At 41.3% G+C, this 19,140-nt stretch overlaps 1 protein-coding gene across 1 annotated transcript in view; it reads right to left on the bottom strand.

The window, feature by feature from the left end:
- cttnbp2 (cortactin binding protein 2) overlaps positions 1-19,140 on the bottom strand; it is a 115,232-nt gene that overhangs the window by 20,837 nt on the left and 75,255 nt on the right. The window contains exons 6-11 of the mRNA XM_039808509.1: positions 16,297-16,405; positions 13,230-13,380; positions 10,804-11,004; positions 8,287-8,404; positions 7,428-7,718; positions 2,384-2,479 (exon numbers count right to left, since the gene is read on the bottom strand). Of these exons, the coding sequence (XP_039664443.1) occupies positions 2,384-2,479; positions 7,428-7,718; positions 8,287-8,404; positions 10,804-11,004; positions 13,230-13,380; positions 16,297-16,405 (966 nt within the window). The remainder of the gene's footprint in view (positions 1-2,383; positions 2,480-7,427; positions 7,719-8,286; positions 8,405-10,803; positions 11,005-13,229; positions 13,381-16,296; positions 16,406-19,140) is intronic.

Genomic DNA, 19,140 nt, shown 5'->3' with positions numbered 1-19,140 from the left:
AAAGAGAAAATGGATTGATGAGCGAGTGAAGAGGGGCGGTGGAGAGAGAAGGAGAGTTTAGGCTGCTGCTCACCCTGATTTTCATGGCGCCAGACAATTGTTTAGTCATTTGTTTCCTGACTCACTGAGACGAGAAATACACTAGATAAAGCCATTTAAAAAGGCACAGAGGCAGCCAAATAGAAGCAGCATCGGCAGCAGCAGCAGAAGACTGAATGAAACGTTACTCTAATATCTGTAGAGCGGTCTGCTGGGACTCATCTATCATCATTAACAGGGGTGTCTGAGGAAGCGTCCTGGATCTACAGTATCTTCAGACCTGGTTTGGTTCGTTATGTCTTTAAAAATGTGTGAAGCAAAGATCATTTTCATTTATATACGGCTTTCTTCAACATTGCAGTACCAATATTACTGAACACCCCTCGTATCATATGTCGTATTACATTATACAGTCTGTTGTAGCCAATTTTGACATGCGCTGCGTGCGTGTATTATGTGTATAGTGAGTGAGTGTGCGTGTGGTAGGTTTGTGCGAATGGTTTGTTCACTACGGCACCTGCACACCTGTGTGTATGTGTGCTAATCAGAAGTTAGAAAGGGAATCACAGGTGAGGGGGAGGGAGGAATTAGGATCTGGGAAGCCATGCAGTTTTTTAACCTCAGCTGTGTGCGAGTGATGTTTTTTTAGATCTCGTCTGCTCGTTGTTAATCATTCACAGTGAGTCGTTTTGTAGGTGTTTTTAAATGCATTTATGAAATAAAGGATTAACCTTAAGACGATGGCGGACCTCATTATTTGCACCAGCAAGCGTTGGAAATGGTTTCAAATTCCCTCCAGTGGCACTTTTTGTGGTCAGATTGCCACTACACTGTCTATGATCATTCTTAAAAGATAAACAGTAGTGGATCATTATCAGCAAGAATTCTAAGCAGATTTTAAACAAATAATAAAAATTAAAAAATAAATCAGAATGTTAACACACATCCACCACCAAGCAGAAAGACAGTCCGCTCAATTCCGCAGATTTTTAATCTGGATCACCACTGAAAACTGCACACCAAAAATTCCACTAGGGTCACATGATCAGGTGTAAAAGCTGAAAGCGGCCGAGGTTGCAATACATATTTTTGGGGGTTTGGTGTGCTCACTGATGACAGTTTCCTTTGGCTGGAGAAACAGTTGTCCAATCAGAGCTTTGTAGCCGGATTACGAATGGGGAAGTCATCCATACACACAGAAAAACAGCAGCTGTGCAGGTTGTTAAAGTGACTCTTAAACTGACATCATCTTTGATCATCGTGGAAAATGTTAACCACAGCTTCCGTGTTGACTGACACAGTCAATTATTTCCAAATGAGTCCTGAACTTGTCCCCCGTCCTCAATACAGTCTAATTATCAAGCTAGGTTGTCTCCACGTGCAAGAAGTCGCTACACCGAAACTGGAAACAAAACATCTGTTTAAGTTGTAAAAGATTCTTGTATGGATTCTTATATTAATTATTTCTATGTAAGCATACTTGCAGATTATTCTGTTTTTCCTATCAGGGTTCATTTTAACCAGCCAGGGTTATAATTCTGTCACTACAGTGAGCCATCGTGAGTCTGCTCTTCCACATAAAGCAAGAAGAACACAGAAGAAGATGAAGCCGACAGCAGCTGGCATAACCCAAGTTATTTTCCAGCAGCCTGGTAAAAAAAATTAAATAAAATAGATCAGCGTAATCACAGTGAATCTGGCATTTGAAAACCCAACTCAGGATGGAGCGACGTCAAGTCTGACTTTATGTGTCAGTCACACTTGTGGTTGATTGGCATCATTTCCTCTCAATCCTACCAATCTTCCCTGGGTGTGCCATAGACTGCATGTGTGCCTAGTGGCCACGAAAATGCCCAAAATGTCTCACCACATCCGCATCTCATTATGTTTTTTAAGTAGAAGAGCCGCAAATGGTGTGTTTTGCATGTGCTTCATCTGGACCATGGATCTATTTTGTCAGCTTTGTTAAAAAATAAAATAAAGTCCGTCTTTGTGTGGATTGTAGCTTAAGAAATGTGACATGACAGACCTGCTCTATGTCACTGTTAGTGTCGGACAATCAAAATAATACATATGATTAAATTACTGTCATTTGTTAATTCTGATTTAGGCGGATAATTAATTAAGTCAAAAATACTTCTTCCTGGCTTAAATGTTCCTTCATGCGGTGTGACTCAGTGGGCAGATCCTGGTACATCGCTGCCCACACTGCAAATGCATCCAAACTGATTTGTAAGGCCCTTTCATCCACAAAATGCCATTTGTTATCAGTAATGGTAGCTCTGATTCTGGTTTTGGCTCAGAGCTGCTGAATGAACACAGACTCTGGTTGCCAGGTTTGTACCTTTGAGGCGGATGGTGATGCACTGGCTGAGAGGCTTTCTGACCAGGTCCCAGGGGGATAAAGGCAGCTCCTGATCTGGCAACCACTCAGCATCGCCTGGAAGAGAAGATTAAGCAGAGCCGCATTAGAGCCAATAGTTAGACAAAAATCACACAAACTGTAAACACACTTGTTGTACAAAGTGTAAATGAGTGAACACACAATAACAAATACTATGAAGAATGCTGTTGGCTAACAAAAACACAAAATAGTATACTGTATATAGTAAATGCATAAATGATATGCACCGCAATGTATAATTTATCTGCATGTCCTATATAACGTGGCATAAAGGCATTTTTGCTGCCACGCCCGCATTATTTCTAAAGCACAAGAATGTACTTTTGCTGGGATGAAACATTAATACACAGAACATTCTCCTTCTCTAATATATGAAGCAGGACTGGAAGTGGGACTGCTTTTCTCACAGGGTCTAATTAGAGTAAACACACATCACATTAGGATAGGTAACATGATGCATCATGAGGAGGAGTTTTAGCAATTAAAAATGTAAAATGCCTCTTCTGCAGAGTGGAGCACGTCTTTTTTTTCTGGTGTTTGAAAAGCATTCAATAGCAAAACCCTACAAACTCAAGAAGAGAGAACCAGAAAAACTAGAGAATATACTATAGTTTGAGAAAACCATAAGAGGCTGAGAAAGATTGTGCTATGTAGGAGTTTCTCCCAGGGGTGGGAATCACCAGAGGCCCCAATATACAATATCATCACCATACTTATGTCACAATACGATATGGGATTGTAAACATATTGTGATATTCCGGATATATTGCAATTTATTACCTTTTGCTATTTATTTTGTCCCCAAAGGAACATTTTGTATCTTTCACGCTGAAGGTCACCAGGAAAAAAACTCAACTGTTTCAACAACTCGACTGAAAAAGCCATCGATAACATCAATGGCTTTTTCTAATGCCAAAAAGTTGAATTATCATGTGCAATTTATACAATAAAAGACTGTATCGGTACTGTATTGCTGTGAAATATATTGCAATACTATGCTGTTTCTCCTACTAGACATCATGTCTTTACCATGATATCAAACATTCTTCTGCACCTGAGAACAAATCTAATAGGTAGAAGGTTTGTTTTACCTTCCCACAAGCACTTGAATGCATCAAGTTTTTAAAACAATCCCTGTTCTCAGCTGGGTTCTTAAGCCAGTTTTGGAAACAGCCTGGAAAAATAAATAAATAAAACCATAAAGTCAATCACTATAAAACATTAAGGTTTGTTTTGCAAACTGGTCAGCACGGGTTTGTCTATTTCATCTATGTATGGGACAAACTATACTTCTAAAACCTAAACTCAACATCCCATGCTAATCAGTAGATGTCCATGCAGCTTACACAGAAAAACCATGCTGGCCGGCACGCTCCCAGACTATAACTGTACTATCCAGTACACTTTAGAACAGGAAACAATGATTGGGTTTAAGTTTATATTTTTGCTTTGAAGACACAGGTCTGCTTATGAAATAAATATACATATATCAGTGTGATAGTTCTTTTTTTTTTTTCATTTGTATTCAGTTTATGTGTCCCTGTGACAATCGCAACTTGAACTCCGGTCTCCTGGGTAAAAGTCCTGTGTTTGTTTGACCCATACACAACATTTTTTTTTTTTAAAAGTACAAATTTAAAAGTTAATATATTGCAATGAATACGTCACCACATAATGTAGAACTTCACAATGAGTAAGTCACTACACAATGTAGAACTTTACAATTAATTAGTCACCACATACTGGAGAGCTTTTCCAACATTATTCTGTGAACAGCAACATTGAGGAAATAAAGAAAAGGCCACAGAGGGGCTAATGATTCAGCCAGAGTCTCAGTGAAAGATGAATTCAACCAGCAGCTTTAAGGGGGGCAGCTCTCCACTCCACTGTAAACTCATAAAACTTCCAGAAGTGGGGGTTTAATTCCCCTGAGGTGACATACAGTATAGCTTTTGCAGAAGTCTCCATTTGTACTGAAAACTTCCCAAACTATTGCTGCACTTTCATTTCATCCCCAAGAGAAACTGTTAAAAGAAAAGGTTTGAGGTTATTCTTACAAATTAAACCTCCAACTTGAAAAATGAACTTTAAACTACACCTTGTCTGTGTGTATGTTCATGTCATTTTCTGTTGTTCTACATGTATGCTTTGTTTCCTTACTTGGGTGTTTAGGTCATTTGTGGTAATGTTTCATGTATGTCCTTTGGTGTTATTCATCTTATGTTTGTCTGTATCTATGTCTATGTCCTCTTTTTTTTTATATGAGCTACCGAGGGATGCAAAAAGAATTTCAGCCCTGGCTGACAATAAAGCTGTATCGTATCGAACTTCCCCACCCCCCAGGGAACTAATCCTGCTGTACTGTAATAAGTAACTGCAGAGCAAACGCAACATAGAAGCAGCAAATGCATTAAGAGGGAAGTCTCAAAAGGCTACCACTGCAGCTCAGAGTGCAGAGTTTGGCACTAATGCTGCCAGAGGTTGCTGGTTGTATTCCCACTGGAACCAGCGGTGAATAAATAAGGGCTGCAAATAACGATTATTTTCATTATTAATTAATCTGCCTATTACTTTCTCTTTGATCTTTATCCACATTAAGTCATCAAACGTCTTGCTTTGTCTGACCAACAAACCCAAAGCGAATCATTTTTCTATAATGCAAGACACTGAAACGCAGCAAAGTCTCCCAATTAAAACCTGTAACTAGGGCTGCACACGATAGGACCTAAAATCTAAATCACAATTAATTGCACATTTTACCTCAATAAAGATAAATGAACGATAATTAATCACGTTGTTCTAAAGCATCTTTTCTGAAGCCAAAATGTTTCCAGACGACGGATACTGGAGGTTTTATTGGGCATGAGTTGCTCAGTTGACTGGGAGTCTGTGTTGGAGTTCTCCTCCATTATGCTTTCCAATGCGGCTGACTGGTCCACTACACATGTGGTAGAATGTTTTTAAGGAGAAAGTAGGCCTATCAACAGGAATAAATTATCGGAATTATCGTCATGGGAAAAATACGTCGATAACAGATAATCGATGTAGATAAATAATCGATTCATCGTCCAGCCCTCCCTGAAACCACCAAATGGTTGGAATTGTTGCTTGAAGAAAAAAAAAAAAATAAATAACCCTTCTTAAACGGTTTATCAATCAGAACAGTTGCAAATTCATTTTCTGCCGACTGACTTATCAATTAATCATTGCATTTTTACAGGGAAGTCTGAGAATTCTTGCTTAAACATGACTTGCATTATAAATTGATTATCAAAACTGATTGACTACTCAATCAACTAATCATTTCAGCTCAAATATGTTGTGTAACCTCTATGTTCTTTGTGCTGCTGTCTTAATCAGGTAATCAAGATTGTTTTATCTGAATGAGGGACTAATAGAATATGAATAAAGCTATATATCAAAATTGTTGCCTGATTTTCTGCTGATTACTAATTTACATTTAATCGACTACAGGGGTTGAGCATTAGATGAAACATGTCAGAAGATGCTGTCAAAAGGCCACCGCAAAACTGCACGAATCACACACACACACGAAAAATATATGCAGACATGTTGAAGCAAACGAGACACGCATGCAGACACAAAGCCAGAGACCAAAGAGTGTCTGGATGTCTGCAGTTTGATCCACGTTGACACAGAAGACATTTTCTCCTAAATTGGAGTCTTCCTCCTCTCTCTCCATCCCATCTCATCCATTATGCATCCCTCCTCTGCTCGTGCTTTCTTTCATCGTCATCCACCAAAACACACACACACACACCAGTCTATTCCCATGTTGTTTGGAGAAAGACGGTCACAGTGTGAGAGACAGTAAACATTTGATACAGAGGTGTAACGATAGACAAACAGTAGACAGTGAGGCAGAGAGAGAGAGAGAGACAGAGAGAGAGAGAGACAGAGAGAGAGAGAGAGAGAGAGAGAAGTAGTCCTCGCCGTTTGAGGCCAAGGACATTGATTTCCTTTTTTATCAGTCTGGGACTCAGACAGACCTGCACGGCCACACACACACACACACACACACACACACCCAACACACCCCCACCCCCCACTAAACCGGCCTTTAGTAAGATAGCAGAACCAGCCACACACTGAGGACATTTGATCGCCAGAAACACAGCTGCAACACATGCACTCTCCACATGTTCCAGCACATTAATTATTCATCAATTCAAAAAGAAAAGAATAGCTGTATGAGTGAAGCTCCGACCATCGGCCAAACAAACACCATCTCGCCTGACGTCTCGTTCCAGCCAAACACACAGCTTTAAATTAAACTGCAGAAGCTTCACAGTTAAAACACAAATCAGTCTATCATGTAAAATAAAAGCAAACAGTCTGAGAAACCCATATTTCACAAAGGTTTTGCCTTAATATATCAATATACACTTAGTTGCCAGTTTTTGAGGAACACCGAGGTAGAACTAATGAAGTCAACAAGATGGACAAGGATGGAAGAAAGAAGGCAGGAAGGATTATCAGGAAGCCAATAAGAGTACTGTTTAATGGAGGGCAAACCTAAAAGATGAAAGAAAGGAGGAAGGAAAAGAAAGATAAGAAGGGATGAGGTAAAGAAGGAGGGATGCAAGAGAGTAGGGCTGCTCCCTCTTAGTCGATTAGTCGACCAATCGGTCGTTTTGGTCTTGGTCAACTTAGATTTCTTTAGACGATTAGTCATGTTTGATGCTTTTTTCACGCTGAATGACTTATTTCCAAGAAACGTACGAGCACATCTCTGGTAAACAAAAGAATTAAAGTGGTGCTTTTGCATGACTCTTTGCGGAGAAACTCAGATTTACAGATCTGTCGATTAAATCAACTAATCGATTAGTTATCGAGTGTTAGTCGACTAATAATTTCTTCAATCGAGCACAGCCCTACAGGAGAGGGAAAGGTGATTAGTGACAGAGTGATGAAAAATTAAGAAAGGAAGGATAGAAGCAAAAAAAGGGATATAAGAACACACCTATAAGGATGGAGGCGATACTGGCGGCATTGAGGCCTAGCGGGGGGCGTTGCGCCTCCTCCCTGGCAGTCTGCGATTCCCCACACACGGTCTGGAGGTAGGAGGTGAAGGTGTGGCTGAGGGCAGAGCCCAGCTGAGACCAACGCATCGAGCGGTCCACCGACACTCTGCCCAGCACCAACTGGCTGCTGGTGACGCCCTTCGCCTCCTCCTCCAGGGCCTCCACGGGACACATGGACCCCGCTCCGCCTCCACCTGAACACTGGAGACGCACCAGGACCCGGTACAAGTCTGGAGGAGAGCAGAGGGACAGGGAACAGAGAAAATAATGTCACAGTATGTACGGCGATTTAATGGAAAAATTGGAAATTCTTGAAAATAGTTGGTGGCCAATCAAGTTGAACGTGAACATGTTAAACAGTTGTGCACATAACTAAATAGTATCATATATCAAATTCCAATGAAACGTCACATCATGTTACAGGACTTCAGAATATTCAATGTTTAGATGTTTAAATGAATGATGAGCAAATAAAAGTGAATTAAAAAAAGGATTGTCATATTGATTTCCAGCCCTATATACTTATATATTGCCTACTCCTTTTCTGTTTGTCAACCTTTAAGTAATTAAATTATAAAGTAGTTCAGTAAATGTGTTACTTCTAGGATTAATTTAAAGTATAAAGAGTATAATAAATCACCACAGCTAACATGATGTATTATTATACATTTTTATACTGTATTTTAATAATGGAGCTGACTTCAATTAGTTGATAATTGATTAATCTATAAATCTTTGCAGCTCTACTTTAAGGCATAACATCCATGTGCACACACACACACTGACACACACACTCACGGAGGTTTTCAAGTAGATCTTTGCAGTCATCAGTTGCCACGTCATGAATAGTGCGATTGCACTTATCCCTCCGCTCGATGTCCTGTTCACTGTGGCTGCAGAGCACCTCCAGACACTCCTACACACACACACACACACACACACACACACACACACACACACACACACACACACACACACACACACACACACACACACACACACACACACACACACACACACACACACACACACACACACACACACACACACACACACACACGTTACTTTGTGAGCCTTTGTGAGTAAAAAGCATGTGTACGGTAAAGGGTGTGTAACCACATACAAGATTATTTCGGCAACACAAGCTCTTGTGTGTTATGAACGCATGGATGAATGAGCGGCGTTCTTCATTTATATTCAAGTCAGACACTCGGTGTAGTCTAGTCTGGTGTCTCCTGCATTCGTTTAAGCTGAGTGGGACGTTTCAGCCAGCAAGGTCAGCGGTCCCATTATCCTGCCACCATGGAGACGGACGGCAGGGCTGGACGTTAGGGTCAGAAATGCAGCCAATAGTGGAGACATTCAGACATTATATTATAGACTTCAGAATAGCAGCACATCAGTAGTGAAAGCAGGAGGTTGACTAAATATAGCGACATTATGATTAAAGTGATGGTTCGGAGTAATTCACCCTAGGGTCCTTTGCACCATGACCTCGAGCCAAACACCCCCCCAGAAGCTTTTTTCACCTGGGTCTAACATTGGGAGAGTTAGCTCGAGTAGCGTTATCAGCTGAATACCTTAGCGCAGGGACTAATGGATCCACATATGTATCTTGTAAATGACCCCACTAATAATGCCCGAAATGATACCAAACGTCTACAGTAGTACAAATAGGTTATGCTCTCATAAAACGATGGATTGGAAAGTTTGTAAGTACACCAGAAGTTTATGTAAATAACACTTGCCTGCTGGCTTCTGCTCTCTGCTGTTGTTGTTGCTGCTGTAAGACGAGTGCTTAGGGCTGTCTACAAATTACAACACCGAAAAGAGATGCAACAAAAATATTTTTTAATTTAACTTTTTTTTTTTTAAGTAAGTGCTGTAGTATAACTAGCAGGAGACAAGTTATAATTGAGGTAAGTTTGGAGACATTACCTTATTTAATCATTAAATTAATAAATATTTTTGTTGCATCTCTTTTCGGTGTAGTAATTTGTAGACGGCCCTAAGCACTGTCTAACTGCAGGTAGCAGCAGCAGCAGCAGAGAGCAGAAGAGAGCAGGCAAGTGTTCATAAACTTCTGGTGTACTTACAAACTTTCCAATCCATCGTTTTATGAGTACATAACCTATTTGTACTACTTGTAGACGTTTGGTATCATTTCGGGCATTATTAGTGGGGTAACTTACAAGATACAAACGTGGGTCCATTAGCCCCTGCGCTAAGCTATTCAGCTGATAACGCTACTCTAGCTAACTCTCCCAATGTTCGACCCAGGTGAAAAAAGCTTCTGGGGGGGTGTTTGGCTCGAGGTCATGGTGCAAAGGACCCTAGGGTGAGTTACTCCGAACCATCACTTTAAAGCTGCTGAAGCAGCGTTTTTTTTTTGGCCACAGGGGGACAGAAGACACACCGTCCTGATACATTATCGCTTTATAAAGATATTGCTCATATGTTAGCGAGCAATGCAATCTATAAACATGGTGAACGCATCTCCACTTCCTCCTCCGTTTTTATAGCATCAAATAACTAATAAAAACCAAACAAATACGTGAACAAACATCAGCGTGGTCAGAGCTACCTAAAATGACAGAAACCATCTTTGTGAACAACCTGGGATGTACCCTATGCATCAACCTCTGGTTTACACATCCGGCAGCCACAGAGCAACATTAGCATTCATTTAGAGTTGAGTTTATGTCCATCTGATAAATGTTCGTAAGGCCAATATTCTGCCTGTCTTTCGGTAGGTACAGCAGGATTATCAGAGCTTAAACCGCACAGTAAATGAAACCAAATAAGTAAGCTAAAAGAGGCTGAAAAGCCCTACAGCTTTGCACAGTATAAACTGTGGTTACAGCTAGGGCTGCACAACATGAGGAAAACGTCAAATTGGGATTATTTAGACTGATGTTGCGATTGCGATATGATTCACGATATTGGAGGGAATGATCCATTTTTTGGCTCATCACTCTTATTTTCATTGAAACACAAATAAAAATGTACTATAGTCATGTAATGTGATTTTTGCAAGAATCTGTATCAAAGATGTTTTCCTTGAGTCTGTAGGATAGGATTTGTAGGCCCAAGACATCTCTTCAGCCCCACAATACTTCATTTAGAATGGTTAGACACATATTTTGCCTTTAACAAATATTGCGCCCCCCCCACGCGATTTGGATATTGCACTAGTCCATATTGCGATTTCAATAAAACTGTGATTAATTGTGCAGCCCTAGTTACAGCCCTGTAACAACCCTTTTACATTAAGCATAGTCAGGTAATTCATCCTAATTTGCGGCTTATTCCCACCTTGAGGCCCAGGGAAGCAGCCATGTGTGCAGCCGTCCAGCCGTCGCTGTTGGCCTGGTTCAGCAGGGCAGCAGGCAGTGCCAGGGTGGTGGGGGGGTCAGGCGTCACAGTGGGGTCACCCTGAGTCGGGTGGCAGAGGAGGAGACGCAGCGTGTCCACGTGTCCAGAGCGCACCGTGGCGTGGAGAGCCGTGCAGCCGTCCTGCAGAGGAGGAGGCGATTGATGTCCACACAGTGTCACTGCTCACTAAATACAAAACTCTGACTGAAGTTCATAGATTTCAAATTATTCACCTTTGTGCAAAGTAGAACCAATGTGACTTTCAGGGAGGAACTTCACGCAATCATTTAATAACGATTCAAGACCACTAATGTCACATTCAGGTTCATACTAGCTAATGCTGATTTACATTATCGATTAGTCTGCCAGTTACGTTCTGGATTGAAGTGATTTAAGAGTTTGGTTTATAAAATGTCAGATATTCTATATTAAACATCAATAAAACCAATCATCAAATTTCACCAGAGCACAAATCAACATATTTAAAAAAGGTGCTCTAAGCGACGTTGGGTGACGTTACTTCTTGTTAACGTTCAAAGTATCTTCAAACAAAACGAAGACTAGCTCGCTACTCTCTCCTCCTCATCCCGTCCCCTCCCTTTTGTGCTTCAGCGCACTAACCAGTGATTGAGTGAACTAGTGATTTTTTGCTCAAAATGTTGCTATAATTATTAATTAGAATTGTTGAGTCATTTTCTGTTGATCGACAATTTATCAACTAGATTTTCAGCTATACTTCATACACATTCAAGCACACATAATAATATACTGCAACTTTTGATGATTTCAGTTCATACTGAATTTCACTGAAAAAATGCCCAGAATTCTTGAGCAGCACCAAAACTGGCTCTGGTAATAGACATTGAAAAAATAAATTAAAAAAAGGGAGAAAATGCTAAATCAGGTGTTAATTACACAGCCGAGTAGTAAAAAAAAACAGGGTTCAGACTGTATTCTCTTCACCAAGTTCAGATATCCTTCTCCATGTTAAATCATTGTGTTTGACCTAACACACACACACACACACACACACACACACACACACACACACACACACACACACACACACACACACACACACACACACACACACACACACACACACACACACACACACACACACACACACACACACACACACACCAACGTTTTCAGGTGTCTAAAAATACATGTGTGCAGAAGAGGTCAGATATGCTACAGAGACTCTGGCAGCTCCTGTGGCTCAGCAGGGGAGCCAGGCTGAATGTAGAACAAAAGCAGGTACAGTAACGGAATATATACGGTGTCACCACATGCTTCCACGGCAACAAACAGGCCCCTATGGTTACCATGGAGACCCGGGAAGCCCATACATCAATTAGCTTGCACCAATTAGACGACTGAGCCCCGCAAGAAGTGTGAAACAATGATGAGTGACAAAATGTGAGAAATGCCAAGGAACAAACATGAAGTAATTACATTTAGTGGATTTTATTGAACCAATATTCGCTCAGAGTATAGTAATAATATAATATTTCCTTTATTTGCCAAGTACGTTTACACATACGAGGATACATCCTCTGCATTGAACCCATTCTAACTAATTAGGAGCAGTGGGCAGCCGTAGTCCGGTGCCCGGGGACCAACTCCAGTTTTAATGCCATTACCTGAATCAAGGGCAAGAATGTATGGCTTTATTTATTTATTTATTTATTTATTTATTTATTTATGTGGAAGGAAACAGGAGCACCCAGAGCAAACCCACGCGAACACAGGGAGAAGATGCAATCTCCACACAGAAAGGCCCCGCCCGGAACGATTCTTGAACAACAAAATGTGACAAATGCCACAAATATATCAAAATGTATTTTACCTGTAGAACTTATAAACAAAAATTTGTACATTTCTGGAGCAGGGGACAGTGACTGATCAAAGGGCACAAAGATCCATAACATTTTAATTGCAAAGCTACATTACTGTGTCTCTATTCCAATTTATTGTCTGTATTTTATGCTTAAATTATTAATGATCAGGCCAGTGTTTTCACTCTGTAATACCAGTGACAAAACCAATCCTACTTTTAAAAGATGTTGCCACTAAACAAAAAACACTTTTTAGTCAGATTGAGGCTCTACAATTTGACCTGAAGTTTTCAAACTTTAAACTCACCAGAAAACCTTAGATGTCGAACACATTAGAGCAATGACTCACAATCTAATCTAGAAACAAGAACCCAAGCACAATGTAGAGCTACTTTTATTATTCAATGGGGGAATAATGACATGTTTTCTTACTGTACAAGTCAACAAAGTTCTTTTCCTGATGTTTAAATCTGATGCAGTACTTTACATGTGCGACCAATGGCCAGCATGGTGGAGCAGACTTACCGTGGTAGTGCGCGAGCGATCGGCTCCGGCCCTCAGCAGGACCCGGACACAGTCGAGGACTCCTGCTTCGCAGGCCAAGAAGAGGGAGGTCAGCCCCCCCGCCGCCGCCGAGTCCACAGCAGCTCCTGCAGACAGCAGCACCTCCACACAGCTGGAGGGAGGGGGAGCAACGTCAGAAAAACAAGTACTAACATACACATAAATAAACACAATGTATGGCATTAAAGCTATGGTGCGTAGTTTCTGTCGCCCCCCCCATGAGGAATTCTAAGTAATGACAACAACACTGTTGGCGCATCCACATGATACAAGAAGAGGTTATCGCGCGCACACGCCGCCCCCCCCCCTCCATGCACTTTATAGTAGCCAAAGGAGGAAACGAGAGTTGTGTGGAGCTGATAGTCAAAAAGTTACGCACTAAAGCTTTAATTCTTATATTAAGGAGGATGTTGAGCATACCTAGGTTTATTTTCATTTATTTTTAATGAAAAGGATAAAATAAATATTCGTTGTATGTACAATATGTACCTATTATAATATCACTATTCTCCACTTTTTCTCCACTGTAAAAAGATTATTTCCAAAAACTCCCCTTGCAAACCTTTTTAGATTTAGATGTACATCATTCTTAAATTCTTAAATATTGATATTGGCATAAAAAAGACAAATCAAAGTAAAAGCTCAGACTCCAAAAAGACATTTTATATGACACAATACATGCATTGATTGCACACATCTTACCATCAATCGAGGAATCTCTGTGTATGCGTGTGTGTGAGAGTGTGCGTGTCTCCCGCATGCGCAGTATAGTAGTGGAGGCGAGGAGTTGCTACCTCCCTAGTGCGCTCACTGATTGCGGTTCACAGGCTACCGGCGCCGTGCCAAAAAGTGGCCATCCGCCAAAAACTGATTGCCGTCTATCCTGCGTGCAAATTGAAAGAGAATGACCCAAAGATGAAATTAACGAGCCCTCGACGACCCACGAGTCCTCGACGACCCGCGAGCTCCCGCACGAGTCAGCCGGCTACGTTGTCATGAGTGGATCATTCTGTAGCAGACGAGCGAGTGAGAGAGAGAGCCATTCTTTCACTTCTGAAATAACATACAATGTTCTGCACATAGCCTAGCTAGGCCTACTGTAGGTTTTGGTGTATAAATGTAGTATGTTAAAATGCAATTAGGTCGAGCAGACCATCCGAAACATTGCAAGCTTGCCTTGGCTCGCTATAGATCAATACTGACTCAAGTGACTCGCACAACCCGGATCAGTTTAGTTTGTGACTCAGGATAACCTGAATCCTTAAAAGGAACCGAGTCTCGAGCCGCGCCGAAAACGCGCGCATGCTAGAAATAGGACCAATGCCTATTTTTCACGTTGTTTGAAAGTCTCTAGGTTTTGACATAAATGCAGCTATAAATGTAATTTAAAAAAACAATAATAATAATTAGCGATTTTCAAATATTGCACCTGTCAATACAGAACGAAATATTCCGTAGCCTATTTTGCCGTCAATACTGCCGACGTTGTCTTTGCCGTTATCAAATCAGTATATACTTATGTTTAACATCAAGTATACTACTGCTTGAGTGTAGTAAATCAATGGGAAACATCCATGTGTACAGACGAGGCTAGGAGCAGCAGCGCCGCGTCAGACACGTTTCTGGTGTGCAAAGACGTAGAAAACGCCACGCAGCCGACACACAACAGAAACACCACGCTCACGCAACGCAGCCAGTGTGTGGCCGGCCTTACAGTTTGATTACGTTGTGGGGGAAAAAGCTGGGAACCGAGCAATCGGCCCATTCAGAACAGGCACACGCTCCAAATGGGTACTGCACTGGTACACACTAAAGTTGTGAGTTGGAGCACCACCTGTTCAGAGACAAGGGACGACATCCATCAGCCCTCCAACCAGTAGGAAGAGAGAGCCAATCATCTGAGGAAAACTGAGCCTGTCTGCTAACACGACCACTGAAAAAACTGTCAACCCCTGAAAATTAGTGTGTGTGTGTGTGTCTGTCAGCATGCCTTTTGGATATCCCCAATCTATAAATAACACTGTGATCAGATATTACAACACTGCACATTCCCCAGCTGGTCCTGGGGATCATGTTTTTTGGCGCACACACACACAAACACTGACAAAACACACACACACACACACACACAGCTCACAGAGCCTCTCCTGCTGTAAGCATGATACACCAGGATCAATACGTGTGATCAGAACTGAGTGTACTGTAGGAGCAGATGTCTTAAATAATTTATAATGAGAGCTCGGAGATAAGCTCCCAATCAGCAGAGATGAAATCAAGCTGCAAACATTAATGACAGCTGCCCAGTTAAAGCTCTGAGCTGAGCTGATTGTAGCTGTAGGAAAAACACCCCATAAAGCTTCACAGTCCATAGCGTATGCCACAAAGCCACCAGTTAATACTGGTTTGGTGACGCTACCGAGCAGACATGCTGGCACCGAAACCCAACGCAGTCACTAGCATTGGTATAGCGGTCGTATTACACGCATGGCAGGTTCCAGCTATGCTCGTCTCGCAGAAAAATAGGTGCCATGAGTCATTTATTGAAAGCACATTACATACAGAATAACTAACATTTACTGTTGGGCCAACGTGACTCACTAAAAGAAAAAGGTCAAGTCTTGAAAATGCAACCACGGTTATCATAGACCCTGCTTGCACTGGATTTTAAAATGTGTCTTGAGCACTCAGCAGGGCCACACGGAATCTGAAAAAAGGCATGAAAACTGTATAAAAAAAATACAAAAAAGGGCAATTAGATCTGGCTAAATAAAAGTGTAAACGGCCACCATGATTTAGTTGTCTTGGACGCATTCGACAACATATTTTTTTAGTTTAATGCGCCCGGACGCTTCCAACGTAACGGGAAAATGGGTCATCAATGCAGTACGTGGTGGTTGTTTTGGCCGCAGCGTACCAACGCTCTATAACTTGCCCACTTCCCGGCGAGTTGGACTAAGTGTTGCGTGAGCATCCATCGTTTTTCCCGATGGAAGCAGATTAAACACGTTGTTACAGTACGGGAGCTCACCTGCTGTGGCCGTGGGCGGCAGCAAAGTGTAAAGGTGTGAATCCATTTTCATCCGAGACGTCAGCAAGCGATCCCGAAGACAGCGATAGCAGCAGCAGCTTCACACACTCTGACAGAGAGAGACAGAAACATGGTAATGCTGCAGCCTTCTTGTTGTACGCCGTGGAAGGCAGAAAGTAGCCGTGAGCAGAGAGAATTAACAAAAATACAATAATTACAGTCTACAACATCATAACAAAATGCAAAAACATGTCAGAGTAAATGACTACAAACTGTACAAACGTACACTGTTCACAGCAGAGCAAACCCTTTTTATTGTTGCCATGGATACTCTACAGTAGGTAAAGTAGTTGGTACGGAACTAAGCATAATCCCCAAAATCAGTATAAAAGAGTCGTGCCACCTTCTGTTCCATGAGCGTCAGCCAGTCTGTGTTTCTAACACTAGCTGTTCTGAAAAGATGAAACATGATACAGTTCTGCCTTTGTTCTGTCCAATATGATGAAATAAAGACAATTTCAGCCCCTCCTCATTTTAAAACAACAAAGATGAATCAACAATATATATTCGTCTTAGCATTCGGCTACTACATTTCCCAAGAGCTTTCAGTGGCGTTTTATCTTTGTATAAAATGCCAAGCCGTCCAAATGTTACTCTCCAGTACAATAGTACAGTACCCATTTATCTTAGCATATGGACCGAAATCCCCAGACAGACAAACGTACCACCTTTTCAGAAAGACTGATGAAAGAACCCTTTTATGAGAAATAACACTGAACATGAAAAGCCAGTGGAGTAAACCAGAAGTGGGGCAGGAGACCAGCTCTCTGTGGTGCAAGTGACAGCCGCGAATACAAAAATAGTTATCTTTGTATGGCATATCAGGTATTATGGAGCCACCAGAAAAACAGTACAGAATGAATACCGGGTGAATTCTGCATTAAATGGAATACATCCAAGTTCTCTTTCTTTATGTAAAATAAAAAAAGAAAGAAGAAGAAAAAAAAAAAAAAAAACTACAACCCCAAAACATTTATATTCAAACTGCTGTTTTATAACAGTCGGCTGTCTGTTTTAGTGGCTTCCTACTGCTCGTTACTCGACGTGCGTTTCATGTTCCTGTTGTTGCACACACACATTATCACATCAAACCATCTGCGTGTGGTTTTAAACGTAGAAACTGATGTCGGTTGTTTCGGGAAATGAAGGAAGTGATGGAGGAGAGGTAAACGGGGATCAGACGAGAAGAAAAGCTCTCGGGAAAAGTAACGGACAATGAAATATTGATGGGAGGGGTTTGTGTGTCAGCGAGTGTGTGTCCTCTGTGTGTAGGTCCCGCCTACTATATTAAGCCCTCAGCCCAGGTGTCCTCCAGCTGCATTAGTCGTGTTCATGGATCATCGCTCCTCGACTGAGTGTTACTAAACATCTCAGCGGGGAAGCAGATCCTGATAGACCCGCAGTGTGCGTTTATGGGTGTGTTTGTGTAAAGGGGTCTGCATGCATTAATTAGTCTGCGTGTGCGACTGTATGCACGGCACGGCCGCTGTGTGTCAGCGTAACGAGCATGTGGTCGACGTCGGTGCTGAGGGTACAGCCCTGACATGACAGTCCAGCTCATTTTATGGCAGCCAACATAATGGGAGAAGCCGCAGCTCTCGTACAATTACAGACTTTAAAACAACACAATGGAGAGTGTTCATCAGCACCAGGTCTTTGTCCTCTCACTGCAAAAAGCACATCAACAACTAGCTGCTTGGCAATGCTAATGTATGCTAAATATGTTGTATCTTAATCACGTTGTCTGTTGTAGAGCTGTAAAGATGAACTGATTGGTTGTCAACTATTAAATTAATCAACTATTTTGAGAATCGATTAATCGGTTTGTCTCATTTTTCAAGAAGAAAAAAAAAATCTGAATTCTCTTATTGCAGCTTCTTAAATGTCAATATTTCCTAGTTTCTCCACTCCTCAGTGACAGTAAACTGAATATCTTTGAGTTGTGGACAAAACAAGACATTTTAGGACATCATCTTGGGCTTTTGGAAACACCGGCCGACATTTTTTCACCTTTTTCTGACATTTTATAAACCAAACAACTAATGGATTAATCAAGAAAATAATTGACACATTGACAATAAAAATAATCGTTAGTTGCAGCCCTAATCTGTGATAATCAGACACTTACAGCACTTGAACCAGTTGCAAGTTTGTGACACGTTCCCTTCATGTAGTCAATCTGAGTACTTAACCTAACGATTCCTTATGCATATACATGAGATGCTAAACCTTTACAGAACCTCGGCCTGAATTTTCATCCCTAAAGCATGAACTACAAGTTCAATGTATGCATGAAAAGATCTTTTATTCCAAGTGACACCAAACTGAACCTTAGCATCTCATTTTCTTCTCACTAAAGTCCAACAAAAGCACAAAGTCATGTTTTAATTTAGCTGCCGTGACAATCTCAGACCGTTTTTCTGCAGAGACTATTAGTTGAGATAAGAAAGCAGGTGGCAGGGAGGTTTTGTGGTTCGAGTCTTTCTTCGAAACAGAAATGTCACAGGTTTGATGTCTGGAACATTTGAAATCATGTTCCCCCTAAAGGTTTCTTTCACAAGATATTCAAACCTGAATCACTGTGATTTGCTCTGGAAAAGGGCAACAACTTAATGACTAAAACAGAAAGAAGTCTCCTTTGTGGAGGCATATAGTGTCCAGTCTCTTATCACTATGAACCTTTGTTCTACACTTTATTTAATAATAGGAAGTCAACTGAGCAACTGGCTCCTCTTCAGCATTGATCTTCTTTATATGTTCTTTATATGCAGTTTTACAAACTAC

The sequence above is a fragment of the Perca fluviatilis genome, chromosome 8 (genome assembly GCF_010015445.1).
Source record: "Perca fluviatilis chromosome 8, GENO_Pfluv_1.0, whole genome shotgun sequence".
Lineage (NCBI taxonomy): Eukaryota > Metazoa > Chordata > Actinopteri > Perciformes > Percidae > Perca > Perca fluviatilis.
Note: the sequence above shows the minus strand (reverse complement) of the source record. Positions and strands in the feature narration are given on the sequence as shown.